Source organism: Pipistrellus kuhlii, unplaced genomic scaffold, assembly GCF_014108245.1.
Source record: "Pipistrellus kuhlii isolate mPipKuh1 unplaced genomic scaffold, mPipKuh1.p scaffold_m20_p_8, whole genome shotgun sequence".
Classification (NCBI taxonomy): Eukaryota; Metazoa; Chordata; class Mammalia; order Chiroptera; family Vespertilionidae; genus Pipistrellus; species Pipistrellus kuhlii.
Window position 1 is genome coordinate 65,771,869 of NW_023425584.1, and position 27,701 is coordinate 65,799,569.

General features: G+C 42.3%; 1 protein-coding gene across 3 annotated transcripts; it reads right to left on the reverse strand.

The window, feature by feature from the left end:
• Positions 1–1,564: 1,564 nt before the first annotated feature.
• On the reverse strand, positions 1,565–27,132 carry FDFT1 (farnesyl-diphosphate farnesyltransferase 1). 3 transcript variants are annotated; one of them, XM_036424931.2, is made up of 8 exons: positions 26,945–27,132; positions 18,428–18,525; positions 17,506–17,689; positions 14,347–14,475; positions 13,371–13,562; positions 7,852–8,028; positions 6,388–6,540; positions 1,565–2,106 (listed from the first exon to the last, which is right to left on the reverse strand). In XM_036424931.2, exons 1-8 carry the CDS (start codon positions 27,041–27,043, stop codon positions 1,885–1,887), a joined length of 1,254 nt encoding a protein of 417 aa, XP_036280824.1. In that variant the 5' UTR covers positions 27,044–27,132; the 3' UTR covers positions 1,565–1,884. The 3 variants fall into 3 exon arrangements, with proteins under 3 accessions (XP_036280824.1, XP_045432231.1, XP_036280823.2); XM_045576275.1 differs by lacking the exon at positions 26,945–27,132 and adding an exon at positions 26,611–26,629; XM_036424930.2 differs by lacking the exon at positions 26,945–27,132 and having other exon boundaries at positions 18,428–18,836.
• Between the last annotated feature and the right edge of the window lie 569 nt (positions 27,133–27,701).

The window sequence follows — 27,701 nt, forward strand, 5'->3', positions numbered from 1 at the left end:
CTCTGCACAGTGACAGTAAAAATTACACCGCTTTCCAGCTGAGAGGGACTAAGGTCACCAAATCACAAGTTCAGCAAGTCCCATAGATCATGGCTGAGCCATGGGAGAAACTTCCAGGATGTCCACCTGGAACTTCAGAACTCACCTTAGATTTCACACAAATTCCTGTCCTAGAATCTCAAACCAATTTTTTTTTGTGTGTGTGTGTGTGTGTGTGTTTTAATATATTTGATTTTTTTACAGAGAGGAAGAGAGAGGAATAGAGAGCTAGAAACACCGATGAGAGAATCATCGATCAGCTGCCTCTTGCACACCCCCTAATGGGGATGTGCCCCAAACCAAGGCACATGCCCTTGACTGGAATCGAACCCGGGACTTTTCAGTCCGCAGACTGACACTCTACCACTGAGCCAAGCCGGTTTCGTCTCAAACCAAGTTTTGATGCTTTAAACCTCTTGGAAGATTGCTCTTGAGTCTGGTTCACAGCTGAATGATGGGTACATGGCAAGTCACTAGTTTGTCCAGGGATGAGCCTCAAATGAACCAATTATCTGAAGCTTCCCTGGACTGAAAAACTAAGCCAACTGTCCGGTGACGGCTGTCACAGGAGGAAAATCAGTGTGGGCATGTGTTCAACAATGCAACTCCAACACCACTGCTGGAAAAACTTCAAATTCACTAAGTCACTTCATAAATGACTGCAGCAAAGAGGAGGCTATATGCCACATACACCCAAAGCACTACTGGCTTCTATAAAGCACTGGAACGCCCTACAAGGGATTCCCAGGCTGAGGGGCTTCAGGCACCCAAGTGGGGCCAGGTCTCTCCCCAGTCCAAGCTGAGAGCTCAGCGAGGCACTGTGGGTGCGAGTACATCGAAACGGCTGGGCCGGGTAAGGAGGAAGTGAGCACGGCACTAGGGGAATTGGCTAAGTGCCATTCAGCTTTCAAGCCAATCACCTAAACATGGTTTTTGCCTTTCTCGACACTTCAGTGTATAAATTGGTACAAAAAGAAAAGCTGAATTTAAAACCCTGAATGCAGCTAAGAGAACTGGTCAAAAGCAGAGAAGACTGGCAGCTAAGCAGGCTACCAGCTGGAGGGGTGGGGTGGCTGCCACGGGCCCCTTTCCCAGCAGCTCCCAGCTCCCAGCAGGCCGTCATGCAGGGGCCAGGCAGCTGTGTCCTTATTGGTACTGGGCCAGGTGCCATCGTGGTACCATCTGTCCTTCAAGCACTAATTCCATATTTGAGTTCCTTTATCTGCCACACTCACCCAAGCTTTCAAGTGAACTGCATTTGACCACTGCAGAGTATTTCAATTCATTATTTTACAAAATCTCAAAAACAGCCTTGAAGAGACCAATCTTCAACAATGGGGCTAAGGCAATCTTTCTGAAAGTTAACCTCTTCAAAGAAGAAAATACCAGAACACCCAGAAGTTAATTCCCAGTCTCCATGTGCAGAACATAGTCTGCCATTCTTAGGAAACAGAAAAATTCCTAGAGCTGTAAACTTCACAGATATTACCTTCAAATCAATGGAAGAAAAAATGAGAAAAGAAACAGAGTTCAAAGGTTGCTTCAAATTAAATACATTTAATTACAACTCTAGTCAGGATGCACACATCTGTCAGCGGGCCCAGTGCAATGACTTCCCGACCCGCACCACTGAGTGCTCCCCTCGGCCACCGAGCACAGGTGAGCACAACCCCCAGGTCCCAGGTGCTGAGGGTGAGGTTCCCTCTTTTATTCTCATCTCAGCTGCATGTCACAGTTTCCCAGGGTCTGAGCCCACAGAATTACAGGATTAAAGCAGGAGGGGAGAAAAGGGGACACCAATATCCATCCTTGAAACAAAGGTCAGTCTATTTCAATGTCAACAAATCAGTGTTCTCCGGTCTGAACATAGTCTTCTGTGACCTGAGACAGGGTACTCACGTACTGCCAGCTCAGAGCAGCCAGGAGCATGAGAAACGATAGGTAAAAGGGGGAGTAGTGGCTTCGGGAGGTCAGCTGACAGCTGGGAAGATTCTGTGTTCTGATGGTGGAGATGATCTGCCTTGTCTTACTGGAAGATGAATCAGAGTTGGGGATTCTGTGATAGATCTGTTAAAAGGAAAAGACAGTAAGTGCTACTTACAGAGTCCTAGGACCTATATAAACGTAGTGTGTTGCCTTCTTACAACAACTCCAAACATGTAGGGATTTTATGCCCTTTTACTAAACAAAACATGAAAGTAACAACCCCAGGTCACTCCACTAATAGGGCAGGATATCAACCCAGGCCTGTGTAGTCCCAAAGCCTGCCTTACGGAGCAAGCAGGGGGGCCTGAGCCATGCTGCCCCGGGAGCCACTGGTCCTCAATGGTCATCCCTTCCCACACCTCCCACAGCCAGGAGCACAGCAGGTGCTTGGTAATGCCAGCACAGTTTCATATGACAAAGGGGAAACGATACCGGAAAGACTAGAGACACATCTTAGGACAAGACTGAATCTGTGGGATGAGCAACAGACTGGATGAAGAAAGGCAAGAGCAGAAACAGGTCACCTGAGTCATCCTAAAGTCCTCCCTGTGCCTCCACACCTACCTCCACTGCAAACCTCCGGAACGTCTGCTGACCCCCCTCTCCTTCCCCACATGCCTCCCATTACAGCCCCTGGTTCGGCCCCCAGGGACTCTCCTCTGGGTAATACCAGACTCCAAATTGAGCTCCTGCCTCTATGCTGGACTACCAAAACCCACTCATCTGTTCTCCACAGCCAGAGACCTAAAACCTCTGCTTGACAACCTCAGGGGCTCCCTATTGCCAGCTAGTAAGGTCTGAGCTCCTGATGTAGAGCACAAGGCCCCAATTCCCTGGGCCCGCCACACCCTTCCTTCTTCACACCCGAGAAACGAAGGCCTGTTGTTTTACTGCTGCACACGGTTCCTTTCCTTGCTCACACCACTCCCTCTGCTGGAATGCTGCTCCCACATTCCTTTACCTGGCTCTTACCTATTGCCCAAGACTTAACTTTATCAATATGTCTTCTAGAACAGCTGTCTCCAACTGGTGGTCAGTGAGGTCCGAAAGGTTGGTGACTACTGGTTTAAGGAAACCTTTCGGAGCAAAGGTTGCTAACTAGTGGTCTGCGGGCCATTGATGGTCCATAACGTCCAAAAGGTTGGCAACTGCTGTGCTAGAAAACTTGCCTTGACATTCCTCCCCCGTTGGGCCTAGCACCACTCTCCTGTACATAGTCCTACCTTATCTCTTACATTGAAATCATCTAGTTGCTCCCAAACTAGACTGCAAGCTCAAAGGCATTTCCTCTTATTCATCTTCTTATCTCCAACCTAGCACTGTGCCTGGCTCACAGAAGGCCCTCCATAAATGTTTACTGACTCAAACTGACAAAGCAGTTAGGAGGTTAGTAAGATGGGAAGTGATGATCTGAGCTGAGGGGTAGGCAGTAGGTGAAGAGCACAGAGCAGGAATTAAAAAAAATAACTTTTCCAAAATTTTCATTATAGAATGGGTACTTTTTCTCAAAAATATTTATTCTTGCCATCTTCCTTCTTCCTCACCCAAAAGCACAGCTGCAATTTCATATAACAAAGAAATAAAGAAATATGCTAGTTTTGTATAATATCTAATATTATGTTACAAAGGACAACTATATAGAGAAAAGAGAGATAGGGATAAGACTAATTCTTCAAAACAAAATTTAGATCATGGAACTATACTGTAAGAACAAGGAATACAAAAATTAAATAAAAGGTCAAAATCCCCTTATATTTCTCCTCCTCAGTCATAAGATAGAATAGTTACTTTTATACCTACTCTTGCTATACCCTTATAAGCCTCTATATTAGAATGCATAAAATGTCATATATGTAAACAATACTCAGACAGATTAAATAAAATATGTGATGCCCAAAATCAGAGGCCAGCAATTTTTTTCTTAGAGAACCAAAAACTATTTGGCCTTCTGCAGTTAGTCCATTCTGCCACTGTGTTACCAGTAGCGGACAATGTGTAAAGCAACAGGTGTGGCTTTATTCTAAAACAAAAATGAGGTCAGCCAGCCATGGCTGGCCCACTGTTACCCTAAATCCAACTGTAAATCACACCTAGAATTTCATTCCAATAGTTAAGGAAAATACAAAATAAAACTGAATTTTAATATAGAACTGCCTACAGAATTTTAAGAAATGGGTTTCTGCCCTAACTGGTTTGGCTCAGTGGATAGAGTGTCAGCCTGCAGATTAAAAGGTCCCAGGTTGGATTCTGGTCAAGGGTATGTACCTTGGTTACTGGCACATCCCCAGTAGGAGGTGTGCAGGAGGCAGCTGATCGATATTTCTCTCTCACCAATGTTTCTAACTCTCTATCCCTCTCCCTTCCTCTCTGTAAAAAGTCAATAAAATATATATTTTTAAAAATGGTTTTCTAAAAGTTGATGATAAATAAAACTGAAACTAAAACATTCCCTGAACTTTGTACTACAGAAAATGTTTCTAATTCATATAAAATGAATAGTGCCCAGAATGCATTACAGTCATCCCTTGGTATATGCAGTAGATTGGTTCCAGGACCCTGCAAAGAGACCAAATTTCAAGGATATTCAAGTCCTTTATATAAAACTAGAGGCCCGGTGCATGAAATTTATACCCTCAGCCCGGCCTGTGCCCTCTCGCAGTCCTGGAGCCCTTGAGGGATGTTCACAATGGGTCTAAGCTGGCAGTTGGACATCGTTAGTGGTGCCACCACCACAGCTGAGCTTGCCAGCGTGAGCCCAGCTTCTGGCTGAGCAGTGCTCCCCATGTGGGAGTTCACTGTCCACCAGGGGGCAGCTCCTGCGTTGAGTGTTTGCCCCCTGGTGGTCAGTGCGCATCATAGCAACAGGTCATTCCACAGTTTGGTCAATTTGCATATTAGCCTTTATTATATAGGATGGCATAGTATTTGCACATAACCTAAACACATCCTCTTGTGTATACTTTAAATCATCTCTAGATTACTTATAACATCTACTATAATGTACTTGTCATGTAAATAGTTGTTAGGGAATTGTTTAGGTAATAACAAGAAGAAAAAGTCTGTATATCTTCAATATAGACAAACAGATCATAGATTTAACTATACAGTACTTGTCAGCAACAACCTAACTTTTTCCCTAATTACTTTAAAAAAATATTTTTTATTGATTTCAGAGAGAAAGGGAGAGAAAGAAACATCAATGAGAATCACTGATGAGCTGCCTCCTGCACATCCCCTACTGGAATTGAACCCAGGACCCTTCAGTCCACAGGCTAATGCTCTATTAACCGAGCCGAATCTGCTAGGGCCATAATTACTTTTGATCTGTGGTTGATTAAATCCCAGATGTAGAAACAGAATTCGGAGGGCCAACTGTATCCAGTGTTGAAAGGTTAATTCAACCCCTTAGGATCATGAACATCATGGACCGAATAGGTTGTGAAGTCAGGAAGAACTGGGCCCAAATTATGGCTCCATTGGGGTTAGGGCCTCAAGTTTCCTTCACTTTAATACTATCAGCCTATTCAATTGCTATGCCAGGCTATGTGCTGCCCCCCAAATAAGTGCTGCCCATTTGGTGAACTGGACTGTCTCAAGTATCATCAGCAGCAATATTTTGGTCATCCAGTCACTAAAAGAATTTTAGGATTTAAAAAAAAATTTGGTTTTCTCTTGTACCTTCTACAGGTCCTCTGGTATAAATGCTGGGGTCCAAAACTTGTCAGATAAAAGACAGAGAGGAAACACAGGACTATGTGCAATGTGCAATAGATATCCGAAGAAATAACAGTTTGTAGAATTCTGTTTTGGATGACCCCACTATTATAAATCACATCCCTATAAAGGTGTAACTAGGGGACCGGAAGGATGTAGAAAACTATTGACAGAGGTTATCTCTGGGAAGGGAGGAGTGAAACAGGTCATTTTATGTTTTCAAATACTTCTGTAGTATTTCAATCTTCAAAAGAACATATTAAGGCCTCCATTCTCCAGGTGGCAGTAGCCACCCCCAGCTCAGCTGACAATCAAAAATGTCTCCAGATATTGCCAAAGGTCCCTTGGTGGAAGCAAATCCATTGCATTTGAGGACCACCATCCTAGAGCCTTGCGATTAGAGTTTTAGCCTTGAAAAAAAAGCTCTTTTCAACCTAGTCATATTTTATTAGAGATTTGACTTTTACCCTCCCCCAAACACACACACACACACACACACACACCAAAGACCACCAACTCCTACTTCTTTACTACATAACACAGTGAGCTGTTAGGGTCATCTAATACCCAAATGACATGTTTAAACAAGTGCACACCATGTAAGTCATAAAAATAGCTACAATTTATCCAAGTAGTTCAATAGCCCACCTCTTCCATGTATTGGTATATTATAGCTTTGACAGCTGGCATGTTGGTGGCATCCATCATCAGGGTTACTGCTTGTCCTTTTCGAATCTTCACTACCCCTTTGAACACCTGCTGATTATTATAACAGGCAGCCAAAGTAGCAATGGCCATTACCTACAGACAAGAAACAAGAGGACAAAAACACTAATTAACTCATTTCGTTTCATAAAACAAAAGAAAGAAGTGGCTCTGTAGGCATTCATCATCATGAGAAGGCAAGAAAATCTTCTACAGAAAGAGCTGCCAAAGAACTAAGATGTAACTAATAACTACCAAGAAAAATTCCCATGAAGAAAGTATGTCAAGACTTTTTACGCCCCCTCCTTTTTTTTCCCCAACCACACAAAATAATTAAGTGGTCTTTGCAATCTTAAATGATTCCATAGTTTAGTCATGAAAGTCCTTTTTTTTTTTTTTGGAAAAAACCAATGCAACATTTACCATGCTAGTTATTAGATCTAAAAAGTATTCTCCAAAAATATCTAATATGATTTTTCTATTTTGTTTTTCATTCTATTTTCCCTACAATGAACATAATCATTATACGTTTAAAAATATCATAGTGGGAGGAGGGAGACAAAAGAAATCAAAGGTAGTTTCCCATGCTCAAAGGTAAATTTCAAGATAAATGAAAACCTAAATCAGGCACACAGGTCTTAGTTCCAAGAACCATTCCCTCCCTCCCTCCATCCCTCCCTCCCTCCTTCCCTCCTTCTCTCTCTGCCTACTCTGTCTGAAAATCAATGGAGAAACTTCCTTAGGTGAGGATTAAAAAAAAATAAAACAAAAAATAAATGAAACTGGTAAAAGTATTTTTTTAAATTGATGTCAGAGAGGAAAGAAGAGGGAGAGAGAGATAGAAACATCAATGAGACACACTGATCCCTGAACGCCCACATCCCTACTGGATGGAGCCTGAAACCCAGGCATGTGTCCTAACCAGGAATCAAACCCAAGACCTCTTGGTCCATGGGATGACACTCAATCCATTGAGTCACATCAGCCGGATGGTAAAGGCATTTTCAGTGTAAGTTCCTACAGCATCAAGGCGCTAGACCCATAAGATCAGTTTCTGTTAGCCTGAGTCTTAAAAATAGGACAGCAAATTTTAGGTGTTCCATTAAGACTTTTTCATGATAATAGCTTCACCTACTCAGCATTCCCCATAAATATAGAGAAGGAGCAGACTTCACCTTGAGGCTTAGCTGAGTGTGGTGGTTATAGGGCAAGGGGAAGTGTTTTGAAACACTGACTCCCCCAGCCAAAGAAAATAAACTACTGTAGAGTCATCTTTTTAAAGAACCATATTCCTGAATACAGCAGACCAAAACAGTAGATGCATTCTACCCACCCCCATCACTACCACCACCCCACTCCCTTTAGCCTCTATTTCCCATATCCAACAAGCACAGCCTTATTCCATACCTGAGGAATAGCGCAAAAGTTAAACACACTTTGGTTTCTAAGTCTGGAAAGATAGGTGATGACATCTGGAATGTGGTGTAGAGCATTGGTTATAAGTTCATTCAGACATTGTACGGCCACGTCAATATTCTCCGGCTTAGCAAAATCACCCAACTTCTTAACATACTTGCTCCAAACCTAGACAGATAAAAAGATAAAAAACAAATCAAGATGTGCATAGAGGAAAAATGTACAAGCAACATGAAAGGATCTTTGTGAATAAGAACTATTGATACACAGTTGAATCTTCTTTAGCTGCTGCCTCATCTTTCACCAAGATTTAGTCCATTTTAAACTACACCCAATGGCTATTTATAACTACAAGTCAAGGACTAATCACAACCCAAGAGAACATAAAGTACTTGGGAAAGTGTCCCTTTGGGACAATTAGTACAGCAATACTTTGCAATACTAAGCAATACTTTGATAGCCTCCAACTAAAGAGGCCTCCTGTTATCTAGAAGGCATTAGTCTATTCCTGAAAAAATAACTAGATACACTTTGGGAAGGAAGGGTATGTATGGGGGGGGGGGGGGTCATTGGTAAAATATGTATAAAAAAACTTAATTTAAAAAATTAAATAAAAAATAAAAAATAACCAGATACATACAAGATCAGCTACAATGGTACAAGCTAAACATTCTCAAGATTGCCAGGCCTCAAAATAATTAATGTTTAACATTACATTCCCAATTCTGATAAGAATGCTACTGAATAAGCATACGCAGGAAAAAGAGCTGGGTCTCTACTCTAAGAACATTACACCTCCTTGGATCTTGAAAGTGAAATAACAGCCTGTCCAGTGTGGCTCAATGACTGAATGTCATCCCATGCACCAAGAGGTTGCCAGTTTGGTTTCTGGAAGGGCACATGCTGAGATTATGGGCTCAATCCCCAAAAGGGGCATGCTGGAGGCAGCTGATAGCGATGCACTGATGTTTCTATCTCTTTCCCTCTCTCTTTCTCTCTCTTTAAAATTAATATAACATTTTTTTCTGAAAAAGTTGAATAACGTTCTTGTTTTGGGATTTGCTTGAAATCCTATATCTTATATAATAAAAGCCTAATATGCAAATCAATCCCCTGGTGGTCAGCACATGTTATAGCGAGTGGTTGAACTACAAAGGGGACAATTTGCATATCAGCCTTTTATTATATAGGATCCTCAAGCTTCCTAGAGAACACACTCCCCAGAATCAATGATTAGGCTTAAAAAGACTAAGAAATTCTATGGAAAGTCAAAAATGTTATCCAATCTTACCCTGCATCTAAACCCATTAAGATTGATGGTACTGGAGAAAATAGGTTCTATGTCTCCATTTACCAAGTTCAGCAATTACTGACACCTGGCCAAACTTGTTCCCCTACCCCAGCCCTGGGATTATTTTAAATTAAAGCCCTGATATGTCAATTCATCCATAATTACTTTATTATGATTTCTAAAAGACTAGGGACCCTTCCTGTACACATCTTATCACACCTACAAATTAACAATGAATACTAAATACAAAATACAAGATATCTGGTCCAGCTGATGTGGCTCAGTGGTTGAATGTTAACTTATGACCTAAGAGACCACCAGTTTGATTCCTAGGGTGTACAGGAGGCAGCCAATCAATGATTCTTTTTCATCACTGATGTTTCTCTCTCTCCCTTCTTCTCTGAAATCAATAAAAATATATATGGAAAAAAAATAAACAAAATATCTACTGTTCAAATTATCCCACTGTTTCAATTTGCCAGCTCTTCTGAGGCCTCCCAAGCTTTCAAATGTTAGACAACAAGCAGCCAGCCCTTGCTCTCTCCTGTGCAGGTGGCAGGACAGGTTTTGTCTGTGGTGTTGGTATATTTTTTGTACCCACTTGGAGTTCCTGGATGTGCTGTATTACTTAGTGCTTCTGAACATGTTATTCTGGGGCTAGATTCTGGGTATGTTTTTTTTGTTTGTTTGTTTTTTAATTGAGTTGCTTTCATAGCTTTTTGTGAAAATTTGGAAAAATCCAAACACTAAGCTGCCATCATGATCATCATTTTTGCAAAATTTAAAATTCCAGCTGGTAAACGCAGAATGCATGGCATGTGAAATGATAATGGATCTAGATAGTGATCACAAAGGAAAAAGAGAAAGAATCCATGACTTTATAAGGAAAAGAAAATCAAGTTATCCTTAGATTGTTCTACAGCCAGCTGAAAAATCTGCTTCTTTAAAACAGAAGAAAACTGGAGTAACAGATTTAGGATACTAAAAAATGTGAGCTCAAGGTTTTACATCCAGAGAAACTGACCTTCAAATAAAAAGGACCCATGACCAATACATATAAACATAGGGAATTATGTTCTGTTGGGTCTTTCCTGTTTACCCGAGCACAAGCTCTGGTAAACCAAAACGATTAGACACCAACATAAAGACGGATGGCGAGCATAAAGCTAAGACTAAATAAGTGAGGAAAAAGAGATATAAGGTAGGTAATGGCTACCTGATCTGACAGTTTAGGTACAAATACAACCATAAAAAACAGGGCATTAGGCTAGCATATGTAAAGAAGTTTTCAGTTGTTGTCAATAATCATACTTGGTTGAAAATCCACATATAACTTTTGACTCCCCCCAAACTGAAATACAGTCATCCCTTGGTATCCAAAGGGGATTGATTCCAGGACCCCAGTAGATACCAAAATTTAAAGATGCTCAAGTCCCTTGTATAAAATGGCACAGAATAATACACTCAGCCCTCCACATACACGGATTCTCAAATGCAGATTGAAAATACTGTTGGTTGAATCATGGAATGCTGGAGAAATCCAAGAATACGGAGGACTGACCATATATTTACTGAAAAATAATCAGCATATACTCAGACCTATGCAGTCCAAACCCATGTTGTTCAAGGGTCAACTGTAGTTCTTTTGTGTTTCTATTTTACAGAAGAGGGAGGTGGAATGTATGCAGTACTACAGAAGTGGTGCTCCTCTGAGGCAGTATGGCATGCTGGGTAGGTACTGGCCTGACTCAGAACACTGAGGCTTCCCTTCCAGGCAACCACTAACTCACTGAAGGTCCTTAGGATTGTTTTCCCTTTTCTGAGCCATGGTTTCAAAGGGTGCTCAAGAGCTCTTTCTCAACGCTGGCTGCATAGTAGAGTCACCTGGGAAGCTTGAAAAACTATAAAGTCTGAGGTTGGGGTAGGTTTAATGCAAATTTTTCTCTTAAGGGTAGGATGGATCATCTCCTCAAATGTTTAAGGATCATTTGCATCTTTCTCTCTGTGAGCTATCTGTTCTTATCTCTTTGCCCATTTTTCTACAGGACACTTGGAATTATTCTTAACTCCTAGCATTTAAAAAAATATATATATTAGGAATATTAACCCTTTATTTGCGATTTAAGTTGCAAATATTTTCCCTCTTTGACACCTGCCTTTTTCACTTTAAAAGCACTTGGTTTTACAGCCACATAGATACAGAGATCAGATTTATGGCTGCCAGAGGGAAGGAAGGTTGGGAGACCGGGTGAAGAGATTAAGTACAAATTGGTACCGTGTTTCCCCGAAAATAAAATATCCTCCGAAAATAAGACCTACTTACAGGTTTTCTTGAGTGAAATATAAGGCATCCCCTCGAAAATAAGGCCCCCCTAGGCTCTGTCTCAGAATGCTATTGCTAAACATGAGAGATTTGGTCCACTGATTCTGAAAGAAATGGAGTCACAAGAAATTCACCAGGAAATTCAGGAATTGGATTGTTATGATGATGTTCCAGAAGATGATGACAGATTGTCATTGAATAAATGAGTAAATTCTTGATACTGTAGGATTCACAGTTTGTCTGGTTTGTGTTGACAACTACCGTACTACCGTACCGTATACAGGTAATAAATTTCCTTTATTTTCATTTAACAATAAATGTGTACCATATTCTTCTTCATGGAAAAATAAGACATCCCCTGAAATAAGACCTAGTGCATCTTTGGGAGCAAAAATTAATATAAGACACTGTCTTATTTTCGGGGAAGCAGGGTAGTAACAAAACAGTCATGGAGATTTAAAGTACACTATAGGGAATATAGTCAATAATATTGTAATAACTATGTATAGTGTCAGATGTGCATTGAAATAATGGGGGCCCACTTTGTAAAGTATGATTGTCTACACCTAAAACTATTACAAAATAAAGTTGAAATGTAGTCCTAATTGGTTTGGCTCAGTGGTTTGGCATCAGTCTAAGGACTGAAGGTCCGGGTTCAATTCTGGTCAAGAGTACATGCCCGGGTTACAAGCTCGATCCCCAGTACAGGCAGGGTGTGCAGGAGGCAGCCAATTAATGCTTCTCTCTCATCATTGATGTTTCTATCTCTTTCTTCCTCTCTGAAATCAATAAAAATATATTTTACAAAATTGAATGTAGCCCTGGCCAGTTTTACTCAGTGGGTAGGGCGTCAGCCTTTGGACTGAGGGTTCCAGGTTCAATTCCGGCCAAGGGCACATGCCTGGGTTGCGGGCTCGATCCCCAGGAGGGGGGTGTGCAGGAGGCAGCTGATCAATGATTCTCTCTCTTGATTGATGTTTCTATCTCTGTTTCCTTCTCCTTTCCTCTCTGAAATCAATATAGAAATATATATTTAAAAATATATATAAAAATATAAATGTAAACTATAACTGAAAAATAAAAATTTTAAAATAACAAAAGCAATTTATCTTAGAAAACTACTTATGGAAAGCAAAAGGTAAATGCTGGAAGAAAATCAGCAAATAGTTATAAGGTTTTCTAGCTTTCCTTCTGAATAAAAATCAATTTGTCAAAGCCTTTCCCTTTCCTATTTTTTAATTGTTAAAGATCAACTCTTGTCTGTTAAACGAGCATCTGTAGTTTTTGCCTATCTAGCATACTTTCCCTCTATTTTTTAAAATAAATCTTTATTGTTGGTATTACAAATGTCCTCCTCTTCTCCCCCACTGACCCCCTCCATTTTACCCCTACCCCCCACCTTCAGCACCCTACTATCTGTGTCAATTTTTCCCTCTTCTTGCTCTAGAATACTTCTTGCTTAGAAGGATGGAGGTGGCCAGGAATCCACTGTGTGTGTGTTGAGAAGATATAATCCAGGTCTGGACAAAGTACTCAGCCCTCTGGTTCTAGTAACTGATTGAGGGAACCTTGCTCTGTGAATCAGACCTTCCTAAGAACTTTTTTTAAGCTAGTAGGTTGTGAGTCATGGATTGTTATAGGGCCCCCCCCCCCCCCCCTTGGAGAATGCCTGCCAAGAGAAAGGACACAGAGCTTGATTCAGTCTGAAACCCTGGATTCAGCCAATCTATCTACAAGAAGCAAACTAAATCTTAGCCTACCTTATACATTCTCTTATGCTGTTAAAGGTAGTACTTTGATTTGCATTTCTGTCACTTGCAACCAAAGGAGTTTAATGGGATTTGTTATCAGAAAGTGTTTTAAATTATTTTCCCCCAAGTCCCCTGAATTTGTTACCTCTTGAGGCCAGAACTCTCTTCCTTCTTTCTGATCTTCTAGATAATCACGAATGATGTTTGTTTTCTGCAGAAACAGGCCCATGGAGTTGGCACACGCTGTGTCTTCACCAACTAAGGGGTCTTCTAATTCTGAGGCCGAGAACAGACGAGAAAGGCCAATTCCCACCAGCCCAGCAACATAGTGACAATACTGTAAAAGATTAGTTTTAAAGTACTTTAATAATAAATTTTTTACTAAAATGAAAATACTAGAGATCATTAACTACAAAAGTAGAGTCTCCAAACAGAATGTATAAGATCTCATTTTGATTAAAAACAAAAACAAAAACAATTTGAACCAAGATTGTGGGTTCAATGCCCGTTCAGGGTACATACAGGAATCAACCAAGGAATATATATAAAAGCCTAAGTGACCAGTCAACCCGCCGGCCAGCCAGTAGCTATGGCATGCACTGACCACCAGGGGACAGATGCTCAATGCAAGAGGGGATACCACAGGCATGGAAATGTGGAATAGACTGATAATCTCAGAGAGGGGAGGGGAGAGGGTGGGAAGAAATTAACCAAACATCTTATATGCATACTAGAGACCCAGTGCATGCATTTGTGCACCAGTGGGGTCCCTGGGCCTGGCCTGTGGGTTCTGGCTGAAACAAGCTCTCCAACATCCCCTGTTGGGTCCCGGGTTGTGAGAGGGCGCAGCACAGGCCAGGCCCAGGGACTCCACCAGTGTATGAATCTATGAACCAGGGCCTCCAGTGCATAAATAAGTGGAACAATAAATCAATGTCTGTCTCTCTCTCTCTCTCTCTTACTAATTAACAATACGTAAAATTCATTTTTAAATGACAAAATAAACGGATTGTAAAACCAGAAAACCTGGAACTAGTGGATAACTTTCTCCTTCTGAACTTCATGATGAGGACTGCCAGCTCTGTCTTATGCCCCCGACACCACTTTATAGGGACACTAACCTTGTCCCACTCCTCTTCAGAGGTCACGTCCTTATTCAAAAACTCCGCCATCCCAAATCCCATTTTCCGGCAAATGTCGACAATCACTGTTTGATATTTCACAGCCAGATTTCTAAACTCTAGGGAGATCTGAAAGGGAGATATAAAAAACAGAAAATATATATTTACAATGGGAACCAATATGATACCTATAGATCATAAAGCAAAGCAGTAGTAAACTTATAAAGGCGCCCAAATGATTCATCTATAAGCCTAACATCTAGATTATGCCTAACTAACAGCAACATTTCTACATATTGAATAATAAACTCAGTAAATTTAAAAAATATTAAAATAGAAGGATCTAAAAATGCTAGTTTCTAGACTCAAGAAAATTCATAGTCTCACTATATATATATATATATGTATATATATATATAATCTTTCTAATATTTAATAAATGAAATGCTTCGACATAAAACTGAGCATAAATGTAATTTTAGGAAGAATGCTTCATTTCAAATAAACCTCATAATAGTGAAGATTCTTTGTACTAATGTATTTAGTACTTCCTATGTAATAAGCACAGTCTAGACATGGAACAACCAGTCAGAAATGACCAGAAACTCATATCCTGCAGAGTTTATAGTCCAGGGATCAGCCAACCATATTCTATCATCAGTTTACGAATTTGTATCACAAAGTTAGTGTCTCCTCCACTATAAGGCCACACTTTTTAACTTTTATACAACTCAACTTAGTTCATTCTGAGACATGGTACCCAACATTTTTTTCCATAGCCCAAGCTCTTATGTAAAAAAGTACTAATGATGTTTTTAAAATTCATTGCTACTGCAAAATACCTTAAGTTAAAAGAAGTGTTTATAAGTTACTTTAATCTGCATCAAAAGAAAAATAGCTGATCTGTGTTTACAGAAAGGTTAGAAAAACTTCCTCAGGAAATTCCTCAATTTAAGGTCCTGGAGAAAAAGCAGCTGGTTGCAGAGCACCAAAGGGATTCAGAAGTCTAAGATACTTTAGGGTTACTCTATGAACATCAACTGTTAAATTCCCGCCCCCCCCCCCTCAATTCCATAAAAAAAAAAAAAAAAAAAATCAACCCTCTCTCCCCAGAACTTTCTTTCTAGAACAGCTGCTCCAAGCAAAACCAAAGTTAATTCCTGTTGTGAACTGAAGCAAATGAGCAAGTCTACCAAAGGTTATTTGGATCCCTGAGTCTCCCTAAGATCGGTTCTTTCAACAGATCCTTGGCCAGGCCAGTTCTATTTATAAGAGAGGAAAGGCCAGTGGCATGGGGGAGGAGCAGCAGCTCAGACTTAAAAACAAACACTCCAAAATAAACATTTCACTGCTGAATTTGAGCCATCCCCTCCAACAACTCTTTGGTACTTGTTACATAATTATACATTCCATAAATGAAAACAAAAATATCTAGGAAAGAGTGGCAATGAAGAACTTTGTGTTTTCCCAGAAACTTGAGGGAAGGAGAAAGCATTGCTGACTCGCTCCAGACTCTGAGCCCATTTCACATATTCTCTAATATTAACAAGTTATGCCCAATGAAGTGAGCCAGGACCTATTTTTATTTTATTATTTTTTTATTTAAAAAAAATTTTTTTTTACCCCTTCAGGTGATTCTGTTTCACAACTACTACAGATTTACAGGTTCTTGGGGTGATCCCAAGTGCATGAAGAAAGGATACTAGGAAAGCCTACTAGTATAACGGAGAAACCTGTGAGCTCTAATTCCTTACCTAATTATTTTTCAGGTCCTTTTCCTTTCTTTTTTTATATTGTATTGCACTGTATCAACTCTCATTATTCTTCAGACTTTTTTCTTATTTGTATAGTATTTTTGGCTTTGACACTGAAGACATAATCTCAGTAATCTGAACCAGCCCTTGCTCCAAAGGAGTCTTTCTCATTCTTTTATAATGATTGGATTCCTCTCCTCTCCACTCAGGAATATAGATTTCTTTCAATAGCAAGAGCCATATAAGAATCATTCTTCCCCCAGAATTCTGGCAATTATGTACATACAGAAGGCCTTCTTTGGGCTCTTAGGGAACATGAGACTTTGCTATATCAAAACTTCATAAGATATGAGGAAATCACTTATTTTTTAATAAGACATGCAAATCCAGAAAAGCAGGGCCTTGTCCCATGTATCACATAAACTTGTGGGATTTCCTAAAACTCGAGTTTTAGTTATAACTCACTTTACTCCAACAGAATGGACCGAACACCTAATTACTTCCAGAATACTCAGTATGTGGCAGGGATTATTCTAAGTAATTTAGACATGAGAGCTTATTCAATCCTGGTAGCTTTAATGTTACAAATGAGAAAACTGCGACACCAAGAAGTTAAGGAACTTATGCAGCATCACAGCACTACAAGCCACAGACTCTGCAGGCGTCTTCAAACTACGGCCCGCGGGCCACATACGGCCCGCAGAGGAGTCTGATCCGGCCCGCCAGGTTTTTTGGGCAGTGAGCGCAGCCGAGGTGTTACAGTAGGAATTAGTAGTTCATATAGTCCGGCCCTCCAGCTCTCTGAGGGACCGTGATCTGGCCCCCACTTTAAAAAGTTTGAGGACCCCTGCCACAGAGGATCTCTTGCTTTTCGGTCCTCACCCCAGGTGCTGCGTGTCTGCACCCTACGCCACAGCTGCTGCCCATCTTGAGCAGCACGCCCATGCTATTAGGCTTACAGTACCCAAGTCAGGGTACTGCATTATAGTGAACAGGTTTTGTGGGTTAGCTTGAGAATCCATCTTTTATGACACTGGAACTCGAAGGCATCTTTCCACAGGAGTAAACATGGGACTTCCAAACACTCTACCAATAATAACAGTAGCTAACACCATTCTAAGAGCTTTATTAACTCTTTTAATCTTCACAATACTATGAAGTAGGTACTATTATCTCTCTGTTACAGATTTTTAAAAGTGAGGACTGGAAAGGCTTAGTAACTAAGCACCAGTTAGTAAGTGGGAGAGTTGGGGCTCTAACCCAGACAGTCTAGCTTAGCAATCACATTATATTGCATTGCCCTCTAATTGCTTCTTTAACTGTTCTCTACAGGTATGCAGGCTACTGACATTGCATCATCAGTTATAAAATAACCATAGGCAGAAGAGATCTCTAATTCCACTACCGTTGGGAAGTCCTCCAGCACTTGTCGATCCTTCTCCTTGCTCTCCGTGAACCGCCAGTCAGGTTCATAAAGATAAGAGTGAAAGTTGTGTAACAGTGGGATTTTTTTTTCTATACTGATGGTCATGTCATCTTCCAAAGTGTCCAGGGCTCGGAGAACCAGATAAAATATGCATACTGCATGGCTGTAAAAAAGGAAGAACTATTAATGCATTGGAACAAACTTCCAAAGGTATTTATTTTGAAATAACAACTCATTTATAGCAGGTCATTTTCTAAACCCTTCACTCTGCAGAACTCGGAAAGAACAGCCAGCCTTTCATACTTGAGATATCTTAGTTTTCTTTTCTTAGATGGTAGCAATGAACTTCTGTGGTTTATTTATAAAAATAAAATAAACTTATCAGCTGGATGTCATTACTACTCCCAGATTGAGTTACGATGAACTAATGTAGAATTGTACAAAGGCCAAAAGACCAAATGTTTAGATGGAACTAATATTTTTCAGATAAAATAAAAAGACACAACTTGTTAACATAAATACACAAAGGCAATTGGTTTAAATTCATGTATAAATGTAATCTGCAGAGGCAACTTGAAAAGAACCCGGTAAACTAGAAATATAGAGAAGTCTAAGAGAAGTCTAAGAAAAATGCATGGCCTGCTCAGAAACAAGTTCGCGGGCCAAGGCTCAGAAAGGTTAATAAACATTCCCCCCACCCCTCCCTTGAAAGAGCTGGGCGTGCAGGAACAGTATTAGATGGCGAGGTGCCTGGAAGGGCAGCCTAACGTAAACAAACACCTGGGAACATTTCCTTTACTGAAGTGGCACACATTAACCAGCCAGGAGCGCACGGTGCAATGCTAGGGGCCATATCAACAAGTTGCTTGTAAAGACTCCAAGTGCTCTAGGAGCCACTCACCGCATTTCTTCATCCAGCGCCTGGATAACAGCTGCAAAACTGCGACTGGTCTGGCGCAGGTACTTGTAACAAGTTTTCAAGCTGCTGCTGAGCGAGTCCTGCGGGCAGAGAAGACACACGGAGGTAGCAGTGGTCGAGGAGCAGGAGTGGGCCGGGGGCAGGAAGCCGGCAGCCGCTGGACGCCGCAGCCAAGCGCAGACGCCCTCTCCCCGAGTCCAGTCCTTGGAAGGCCAGGGGCAGGAGCGCGAGGGGGTGCCCGCGCCCTTCGGCGCCGCCGCGGGGCTCAGCACCCAGGTCCGCTTGAAGAGGGACATGGCCTTGGTGCCGCAGGCGGCTGCGGCCATCAGAATTGTGCAGCCTGAGCAACGTTTTTCCTCCATAGACCCGAGCGGAGCTGGGAGGCGCCCACCGAGGGGCGGGCGGGCTCTCTCTCCACCTTAATAGGCCGGGGGCTGGCCGAGCTGGGAGTGAATCCCGCCCCGCGCCCCGAGGCCGGCCCCGCCCCACGGCTGGCCATGCCCCTTGGCCTCTGGCTGGCAAACCCTTCCATCGCATTCTCCTCCCCAAAACACACAGGCTGCTAACGAAACAGCCCACATTTAAATAGCTTGCTTTTTCCTCCGTGACAGCATCTCTCCGCGGGCAAACTTTAGTCAAAACTCCCTTGAATCCTCCACATTTTCACTTGTGTGTCTATCTTTGCATCGCCCAATTTTTGCAAAAATCCTGCTAACATGCTTTGGCCAAACTTCCCAAACCTGGGTACCAGATCAGCCTTGGTCTGACCGGGCTCCTACCCCGCCATCCCCCAGCAAGAATCCCATTAAGTCTTTGTGCCAGAAAGCTCTTGTCCCAGATGTTTCCTCTTAGAAATTTTCCCTCCAAAGACCCTTCCACTCTGCCCGCTCCTTGACTATAAATGTCCACTTTTCCTTGTATTCAGAATTGAGCCCAGTTCTATAATGAGATTTCTTTCCCCTATTGCAACAGCTTTTTAAAGTAAAATCTGTTTTCACCACTTTAACTACTTGTACAGCTGTTTTTTCTTTAACACCTGGTAATCGTATACTAGTCTCTGGAAAACTAGTTATTCCTTTTAAGATGTCTTTTCCCTTTCAAATCAGTGAGCTGTAACGAGCTGCTTCGTGAAATTTATTCTTTCTTAAGGAAAACAAGTACTGTTTTTCCAGAACAAAAAAAAAACAAAAACAAAAACACAACAAACCATATTCTGATATGCAAGCATAAAAGAAAGAACTGCTGTGTATGTGTGTCATTTTATAGAGATATTTTAGAGTAGTTTTATTATTACAGAAAAATTGAAAGTGTAGAATTCCCAATATACATTCCTATATGCCCACAATCTCCCCCACATTCTTTTAAAAAGAGAAGTGGAAAATATTTGAAGTATCTAAAGGAGAGGTTAAAAAATACATACGTCATATCCACTGGATATCCTATAGTCACTTTGAAATGTTAACATTAAACACTAGACCCTTGCCCTTCCCAGTTTGGCTCAGTGGATAGAGTGTTAGCCTGTGGGCTGAAGGGTCCAGGGCACATGCTGGGGGTTTCAGGCTTGATCCCCAGCAGGGGGCGTGCAGGAGGCAGCTGATCAACGATTCTCTCTCTAAATGGATGTTTCTATCTATCTCTCCCTCTCCCTTCCTCTCTGAAATCAATTTTTAAAAATCCTATATAACAAAGAGCTAATATGCAAATGGTTGTCATGCTGGGGGCCCAGGGACCTGAGGCCAGGACGGGGGACCTGAGGCTGTGCCCTGCGGGGCTTGATGGGGTGGGGTTGGTCGGGTCTTAGTCTCTCTCAATTACGAGGCTCCAGCAGGTGGGCCAGGACTTGATTCCGGGTCCCGTGGCATGTCCCAGAAGTCCACTCTCTAGACCCAAATATGAACCCTACAAACTCTCTGACTCCAGACTCTCAGATCCCTGACCTATTATTTTTCTTTATATTATTTATCTCCATCTGAAATATTGTATATTTGCTTTTCCCCCATTCTCTCTTCCACAAGTTTCATAACAGAAAGGTCTTCACCAATCTTGTTCACCATTGCTATCTCCAACACCAGAACAATATCTGGCACAAAATTGGTAGCCACATATTTGTTAAAGGAAGGGAAGGAGGGACAAGAAAGCTAATACACAACAGAATTGGGAAGGGAAGTCAGCAACTAGGAATCGTGAAGTGCCTGCTATGTGCTGGGAGCACATGTGACAGCGCTGGCATCTGATCAGCTGTCTGGGAACAGTCAAAGCCTATGCTCTTTATCCCACCCAGGTGGCCTCCAAACTAGAAACAGGGTGGTCTTCAGACACACCTCAGTTGGCATCCTGCAACCACCACTTAGGAGCTTAGCAGCTGGGTGACCAACAAGTTATTTAATTACTTTAAGCTACCATTTCTTAATCTACAGAATGTAAGTAACAATAGGCCTATCTCTTTGGGGTTGTGGTTGAGATTGACTAGGTGTGGAAAATAAAATGGCTGCACAATTTTATGACTCTTTCAATTAGAAAATGGGATCTTTCTCTACATCCCTGGGCTCTCCCTGTGACTCTTTTTTGGGCCAACAAGTGGCAAATGCGACTCAAACAGAGACTTGAAAAGTGCATGCACACTGGGCTTTGCACTCTTCTAGTCGCCATGTGGAGTCCTGGGGCTAGCCTGTTGGATGATGAGACACATATGGCCCAATCTCCCCTTGACACGCCAGCCTACAGTCTGCAAACCACTGGATTATCCAGCCATAAGTCAAATGGTTCAGCTGAGCAAACCCAGTAGAAATCAACCAAGCTGGCTCAGACCAGAAGAACTCTCGAGGTCCCCTAGAGAATAGTGAACTCAATTATGGTTGTTATTTTAAGTCACTGATTATTTTTAGTTAATTGTGATAAGTATACATAATATAACATTTATTATTTAAACATTTTTAAAGCGTGCAGTTTAATAATATTAAATTTATAAGGACACATTGTCCTGCAACCAATCTCCAGAACTGAGTCACCATCAATAAATGTTAACCATTATTATGAACTTCAAGCCCTAAAGTTTTGGGGTTTCTTATTCAATGAAAGCTAACTGATACACTGATGTAACAGACTTGAAAAGCTTAGCACAGTTCCTGGCAAACATAGGAACTCAATAAATACTGGCTATTATTATCATTAATTTGGTCACTCTAACTCTCAATGTAATCTCCTAATCCCACTCACATGCCAGATGAGTATTCCAAAATATAGCTTTCATCATGACATAGTTCTGCTGTTAACCATTACCTGTGTTACCGAATACAGCTCAGCTTTTGTATTCCCACCCAAATTTACTCAACTTAATCCATTGAGTTCACATTCTTCAATTCCAGCCAGGTTGGTTTCATTATCATCCTACACACTTCATGCTCCATCCTACCTGCATGACTTGGGCTCAGCTGACTTTTCCCACAGAGGATCCTCCCTACTAATCTATATCTAATACCTCTTCAAGGCCCAATACCTTACAAAGCACTTTTCCTGGGGGGTTTTCTGATAACTTGTCACTCAAATATTTCTACTTCACTAAAATTTCCTGAAATCAAAATAACTTTAATTACTTTTTTACACCTATTTTCCATTAGACTGTGGTTGTGTTTAGGGGAGGTATTTTCCACTCTGTGTACATCACACAAAAGATTCACCTTTTAGCTGAATCTGGATAATCCTGTTTAATTCTCCATGCTGCATCACCTTAAAGGTTAGCAGCATTGTGGCATTAACAAAGTGAGCTCTCAGTCAGACTTCCAGGGTCAAAAACAGGCTCCACTACTGAATACTGTTGGACCTCAGGCAATTAATTAATCTGTCTGTGCCTATTTCTTCACCTATAAAACACAAAAAAGTTTAGTAGCTTTCTCATAAGGTCATTGGAAGGTTTAAATAATAGATGCAAGGAGGTGTTTAAAATAGTGCTTGGCACATATAGCAATAGGTCAATAAATGTCAGCCATTATTATGATCATCAAAACAGGAGAATAAGCCCCTAGCTGGTTGGCTCAGTGGATAGAGCATCAGCCTGTGGACTGAAGGGTCCTGGGTTAGATAATGGCAAAGGGCACATGCCTGGGTTGCAGGTTTGATCCCCAGTAGGGGGTGAGCAGGAGGCAGCCGATCAATGATTCCCTTTCCTCATTGATGCTTCTTTCTCTCCCTTTCCCTTCCTCTCTGAAATCAACTCAAGTATTTTTTTTAAATGGGAGAATAGGTCCTAAACAAGTATAATCAGGATCTGGACTGACCACAATTCTAAGTCCACAAGACAAGCAAAAACAGCAAAAAAATTTTATAGTTAATCTTGGGAGACACAAATGGTTTATTGTAGTATTTTTCTATTTTTTTAAAAAAATATTTTATAATTAAACACATTTTTAAAATTAAAGCAATCTTAACGTGCATTAATTAGAAATATAACATCCAAGGCTGCCTGTATATATTCTCATTGATTTTTTTACAGAGAGGAAGGAAGAGGGATAAAGAGTTAGAAACATCAATCAGCTGCCCAAAACCAATTTACATGCCCTTGACCGGAATTGAACCTGGGTCCCTTCAGTCTGCAGGCCGGCGCTCTACCCACTAAGCCAAACCAGTCAGGGCTCCTCATTCATTTTTAGAGAGAGATAGAGGGGAAGAGAGAGAGAGAGAGAGGGAAACAATGACGTGAGAAAGACACATCAATACATTGGTTGCCTCCCACACACTCCGGACCAAGGCCAGCTTTGAGCCTGCAACCGAGATGCATGCCCTTGACTGGTAATTGAACTCGAGATCCTTTGGTGCACAAACCAATGCTCTAACCATTGAGCACACCAACCAGGGCAAGGCTGCCTTTTCTTTTTTTTTCTTTTCTTTTTTTTTAATTGATTTCAAAGAGGAAAGGAAAGGGAGAGATAGAAACATCGATGAGAGAGAATCATTGATTGGCTGCCTCCTGCATGCACCTCATGGGGAGCGAGCCCGCAACCCAGCATGTGCCCCTGACTAGAACTGAACCTGGGACCCTTCAGTCCACAGGCTGATGCTCTACCCACCAAGCCAAACCCACTAGGGCAAGGCTGCCTATTTTTATATATTTCTTTTTTCTTTTCTTTTTCTTTTTAAAATATATTTTATTGATTTTTTACAGAGAGAAAGAGAGAGGGATAGAGAGCTAAAAACATCAATGAGAGAGAAACATTGGTCAGCTGACTCTTGCACACCCCCCACCGGGGATGTGCCCACAACCGATGTACATGCCCTTGACCAGAATCGAACCTGGGACTTTTCAGTCCGCAGACTGACGCTCTATCCACTGAGCCAAACCGGTTTCAGCTTATTTTAATTTTATATTTTATTTATTTTTTTACAGAGAGGAAGGGAAAGAGATAGGGAGTTAGAAACATATATGAGAGTCATCGATCAGCTGCCTCTTGCACGCCCCCTACTGGGGACGTGCCCACAACCAAGGCTCTTGACCTGAATCAAAGCTGGGACCCTTCAGTATGCAGGCGACACTCTATCCACTGGTTTCGGCTCTTTTTATTTTTTAAGAGAGAGAGTGTGGAAGGGAGGGGGAGATAGAGAGAAACATGGATGATAAAGAGACACATCGACTGGTTGCCTCCCCCATACACCCTGACCAGGACTGGGAATTGAGCCTGCAACCAAGGTGCATGCCCTTGACTGAAATCAAACCCAGGACCCTTCAGTTGGCAGAGATCCTTCAGTCTGCAGGCCGATGCTTATATACTGAGCCAAACCAGCTAGAGCTTTGTGAGATTTTTCGTCAAGCACTATGATACGCCCCCACTGATGGCACCGAAGCTCCTCACAGGTGTTGAGAAAGAACAAGAAACATAAGGTTGGGAAATCTAAGGGATGAGATAAACCACAGACCTGGTTAAGACCTTTTTCTTCTTTTTGAACATGGACAACAGATCTTTTATGTTACTGGGGTCATAAATAAGATTTTAATTTAAAAAAATTACAACATACATAAAAAGAAAATTTAAAGTCTGAAATAACCAGCCCAGCCCTAAAGTACTGTTCAATTTTGAACAGTAGATTTTAAAGAGAGAGAGAGAGAGGCCAGGATAGCAAATGACCTGGAAAGAGCAGTAGATATCAAGTGGAGGAACACAGAGCATTTGGCTTGTATATCACTATTCTTAGAGAGATATGAGACTTCTTGAAGATAAAACACTTCAAGTACTGTATTACAAAACAAGGATTAGACTCTCTGGCTACAGTGAGAACAAAGAGTAGAAGTTCAGCTCACTTCAAAGTAACACTGCCTAAAAGCCAGAACTGGCTAGAAATGGAGTGGGTAGACTACAGAGGTAGTGAATTATCTGTCACAGGAGGTGTTCGGAAGATTGCACAACCTGGGTTGTAAAGCAGTGACTATTTGTTTTATGCCACAGATCCCTAGGAGAATCTGATAATAGTGGACACCATTCTCCCCCGTGTCCCCGTCCCTTCCCTACCCCCCCTCCCCCCCAAAAAAACACACAAATTTAAAGAAACATAAATATTTGCAAACAACTTCAGGAAAGCTCCAAATAAATACTCGTAGTAAGAATTTCTAATTAAATATCTATTGAGCAAGGCACAAGAGCAATTTAAAACTGCATTTCATTTAGACATTCCTCAGAAGATTAATCCCCTGATGGCTTATACTATTATCTGCCACATTTACTTACATTTATCTTGTTTAAAAAGCTAGATGGTGCCGAAACTGGTTTGGCACAGTGGATAGAGCATCAGTCTGCAGACTAAAGGGCCCCAGGTTCGATTCTGGTCAAGGGCATGTACATTGGTTGCGGGCACATCCCCAGTAGGGAGTGTGCAGGAGGCAGCTGGTCGATGATTCTCTCTCATCAATGTTTCTAGCTATCTATCCTTCTCCCTTCCTCTCTGTGAAAAATCAATAAAAATATATATTAAAAAATAAAAATAAAGACCAAACTCTCTCCTCACAACTTACCATTCAGGTTTACAGAAGGAAATAGAACCTACAAATTGCTTAAAAAAAAAAAAAAAAAAGCAGCTAGATGTTTCTTGAGGGCAGTGTACCTAACCTTTTGTTCATTAATTCACTAAGGGTACATCGAACAAGATTCTTATTTTTCAAACTACTTAAAATCCCAAATCTTACATCTGAAAGGGATTTGGGGAACAGAAAGCCAATACACAAATAACCACAATGCAAGACTATGGGATTGATAGAAGGTAAAATAGTCAGAGAAAATGGTTAAGGGACAATCACAGGTGACATTGAAAAGGCATCTCATGATGGTGCCTTCCTAAGTTTTCTGTGAACAGTTTTATAACATTTTATTGACTTGACAAGATAGTGAGTTCTTTGAGTGTCTTATTTGTCTATACACACCAGCCTGCAATGCTGCACCCTCTATAATGGCTAACACATAACAGGTGTTTTTAAATGACTGCTCAATGGTTAATAGAGGTGGCACTCACTGAAGCCAGACCTTGAAAGATGAGGACTCTAAGTTATGAGACAAATGGAAAAAAATGTTCTGATGAAAAATTAAAAGTGTTTTAATGAAGGATACCAATTAAGGGTACATTTAAACAAGTAACAATATTTCACTGTGATACTGCCATTGGGGGAAAAGAATTTAAAACTTTTGATATAGCCCACTAATTCAGCTGCAGGAGTTTATTCATTCAATAGTCACTTTAGGATAGTTTTCTTGTTGGAATAAATACTTTTGTAAGCATCCATTTAACAAAGGGTACAGGAATGAGGCAGATGCAATATAAATAAAACCAGATCTAGCCTTCAAGAAACCAACAATGTAGTGAATCAACAGACACGCAGGCAACTAACTACTGGGAGGAGTAAATAAGGGTTATCAAAATCCTAGGAAGCACTGGGGAGGAAGGGATTGATCAGACTGCAGGAAAGTGAGGGAAGCGTCTGCAACTGCTGGCAGGACAGAGAACAGGAACCATTAGGCAGATTTAAATTTAGAAAATGCATTCATTGATAGTATCCACACAGAACATTTGGTTCGCACAGCCCGGGTCCTCTCCCACTGAAATTACCACACAACCTGTTTTGTACACCGAGGGTTAGAACATACATACATACACATTGACATGAAGAATAAAATTTGAAACAAAACCACCTGCAAACCAATGTCTTGGCCGAGTAGAAACATTTTTAGCATTAGGACTAGCACACCTGGGGAGGGTCCGGGCGAGGAGAGGAGGCCTGCGTGGGAGACCGAGCCCAGCTGGGCGCGGCGTGGAGTCAAGGAGAGGAAGCTGGCCGGGCGGGGGATAGGGGGGAACCACCTGCCTGGGCGGGGGTCCCCTCCCGGAGGGCAGGGGGAGGGCGGGGGCTGAGGCGTCTGCCATCCCCTCGTCTCGCCCCCATTTTGGGTCCGCCGGGCCAGGCCCGAGGGCGGGCGCCGCGCGCTTGGTTTCTGTGGGGCAGGGATGCAGGGATGTTCAACCCACCTGGTCCATCTTGGGCATCACCTTATACAGGGCCCCCATCCGGAAGCGCAGCAGGTTATAAAACTCCTCCGGGTGCCCCAAGCACTTGACAAACTCCATGTTGACGTCAGGACGCGGGGCCTCGATGATCACCTGGTTTATACCTCCGGACGGCACCCGACACCGGGCTTAGGCACGGGAGGCGCGGCGGGCGGGGCAGGGACGGAGGCGGGCCCAACGCGGCGTCGGCACGCCCACCTCCCGCCCATCTTAACGGGCTTCGGGCTCTCGAGCCGCTTCCGGCGGGCTTACGAGGTGGACTGACGAGCGCTGATTGGCCGGGGCGGTTCGCACCAGGAAGATGCTGACTAATCGGCGGCAGGATCGGCCTGGCGTGATGGAGATGAGCCGGGAGCTAACTGAACGGTGAGACAGAGGCAGACGAACCGGATTGGTGCTCCTCCTGGGGGCGGGCTTTGCTCTCCTCCGCTGCCCTCCCCGGGGCTGGGGGCGCGCACCCCGCAATCTCCGATCTCCCGATCGGCGTCCGGGGAGGCTCTGCGGAGACGAGCAGACCGGGCCAGCGTCCGCCACGGTTTCGGTCAGTAAGGCCTCCGTGTGTCTTGTCTGTCCCGCAGGCCAGACTAGCTCTTCCCGGGCGGGGCGCGCTGTGTGGGCGGTCGCGCCCGACTGCCCAACGAGCCCATCCACGAGTTGCCGGGCTTGTCAACAAAACGCGAATCAACAGCTGGGCCAACTCACCTGTCAGACAAACTCC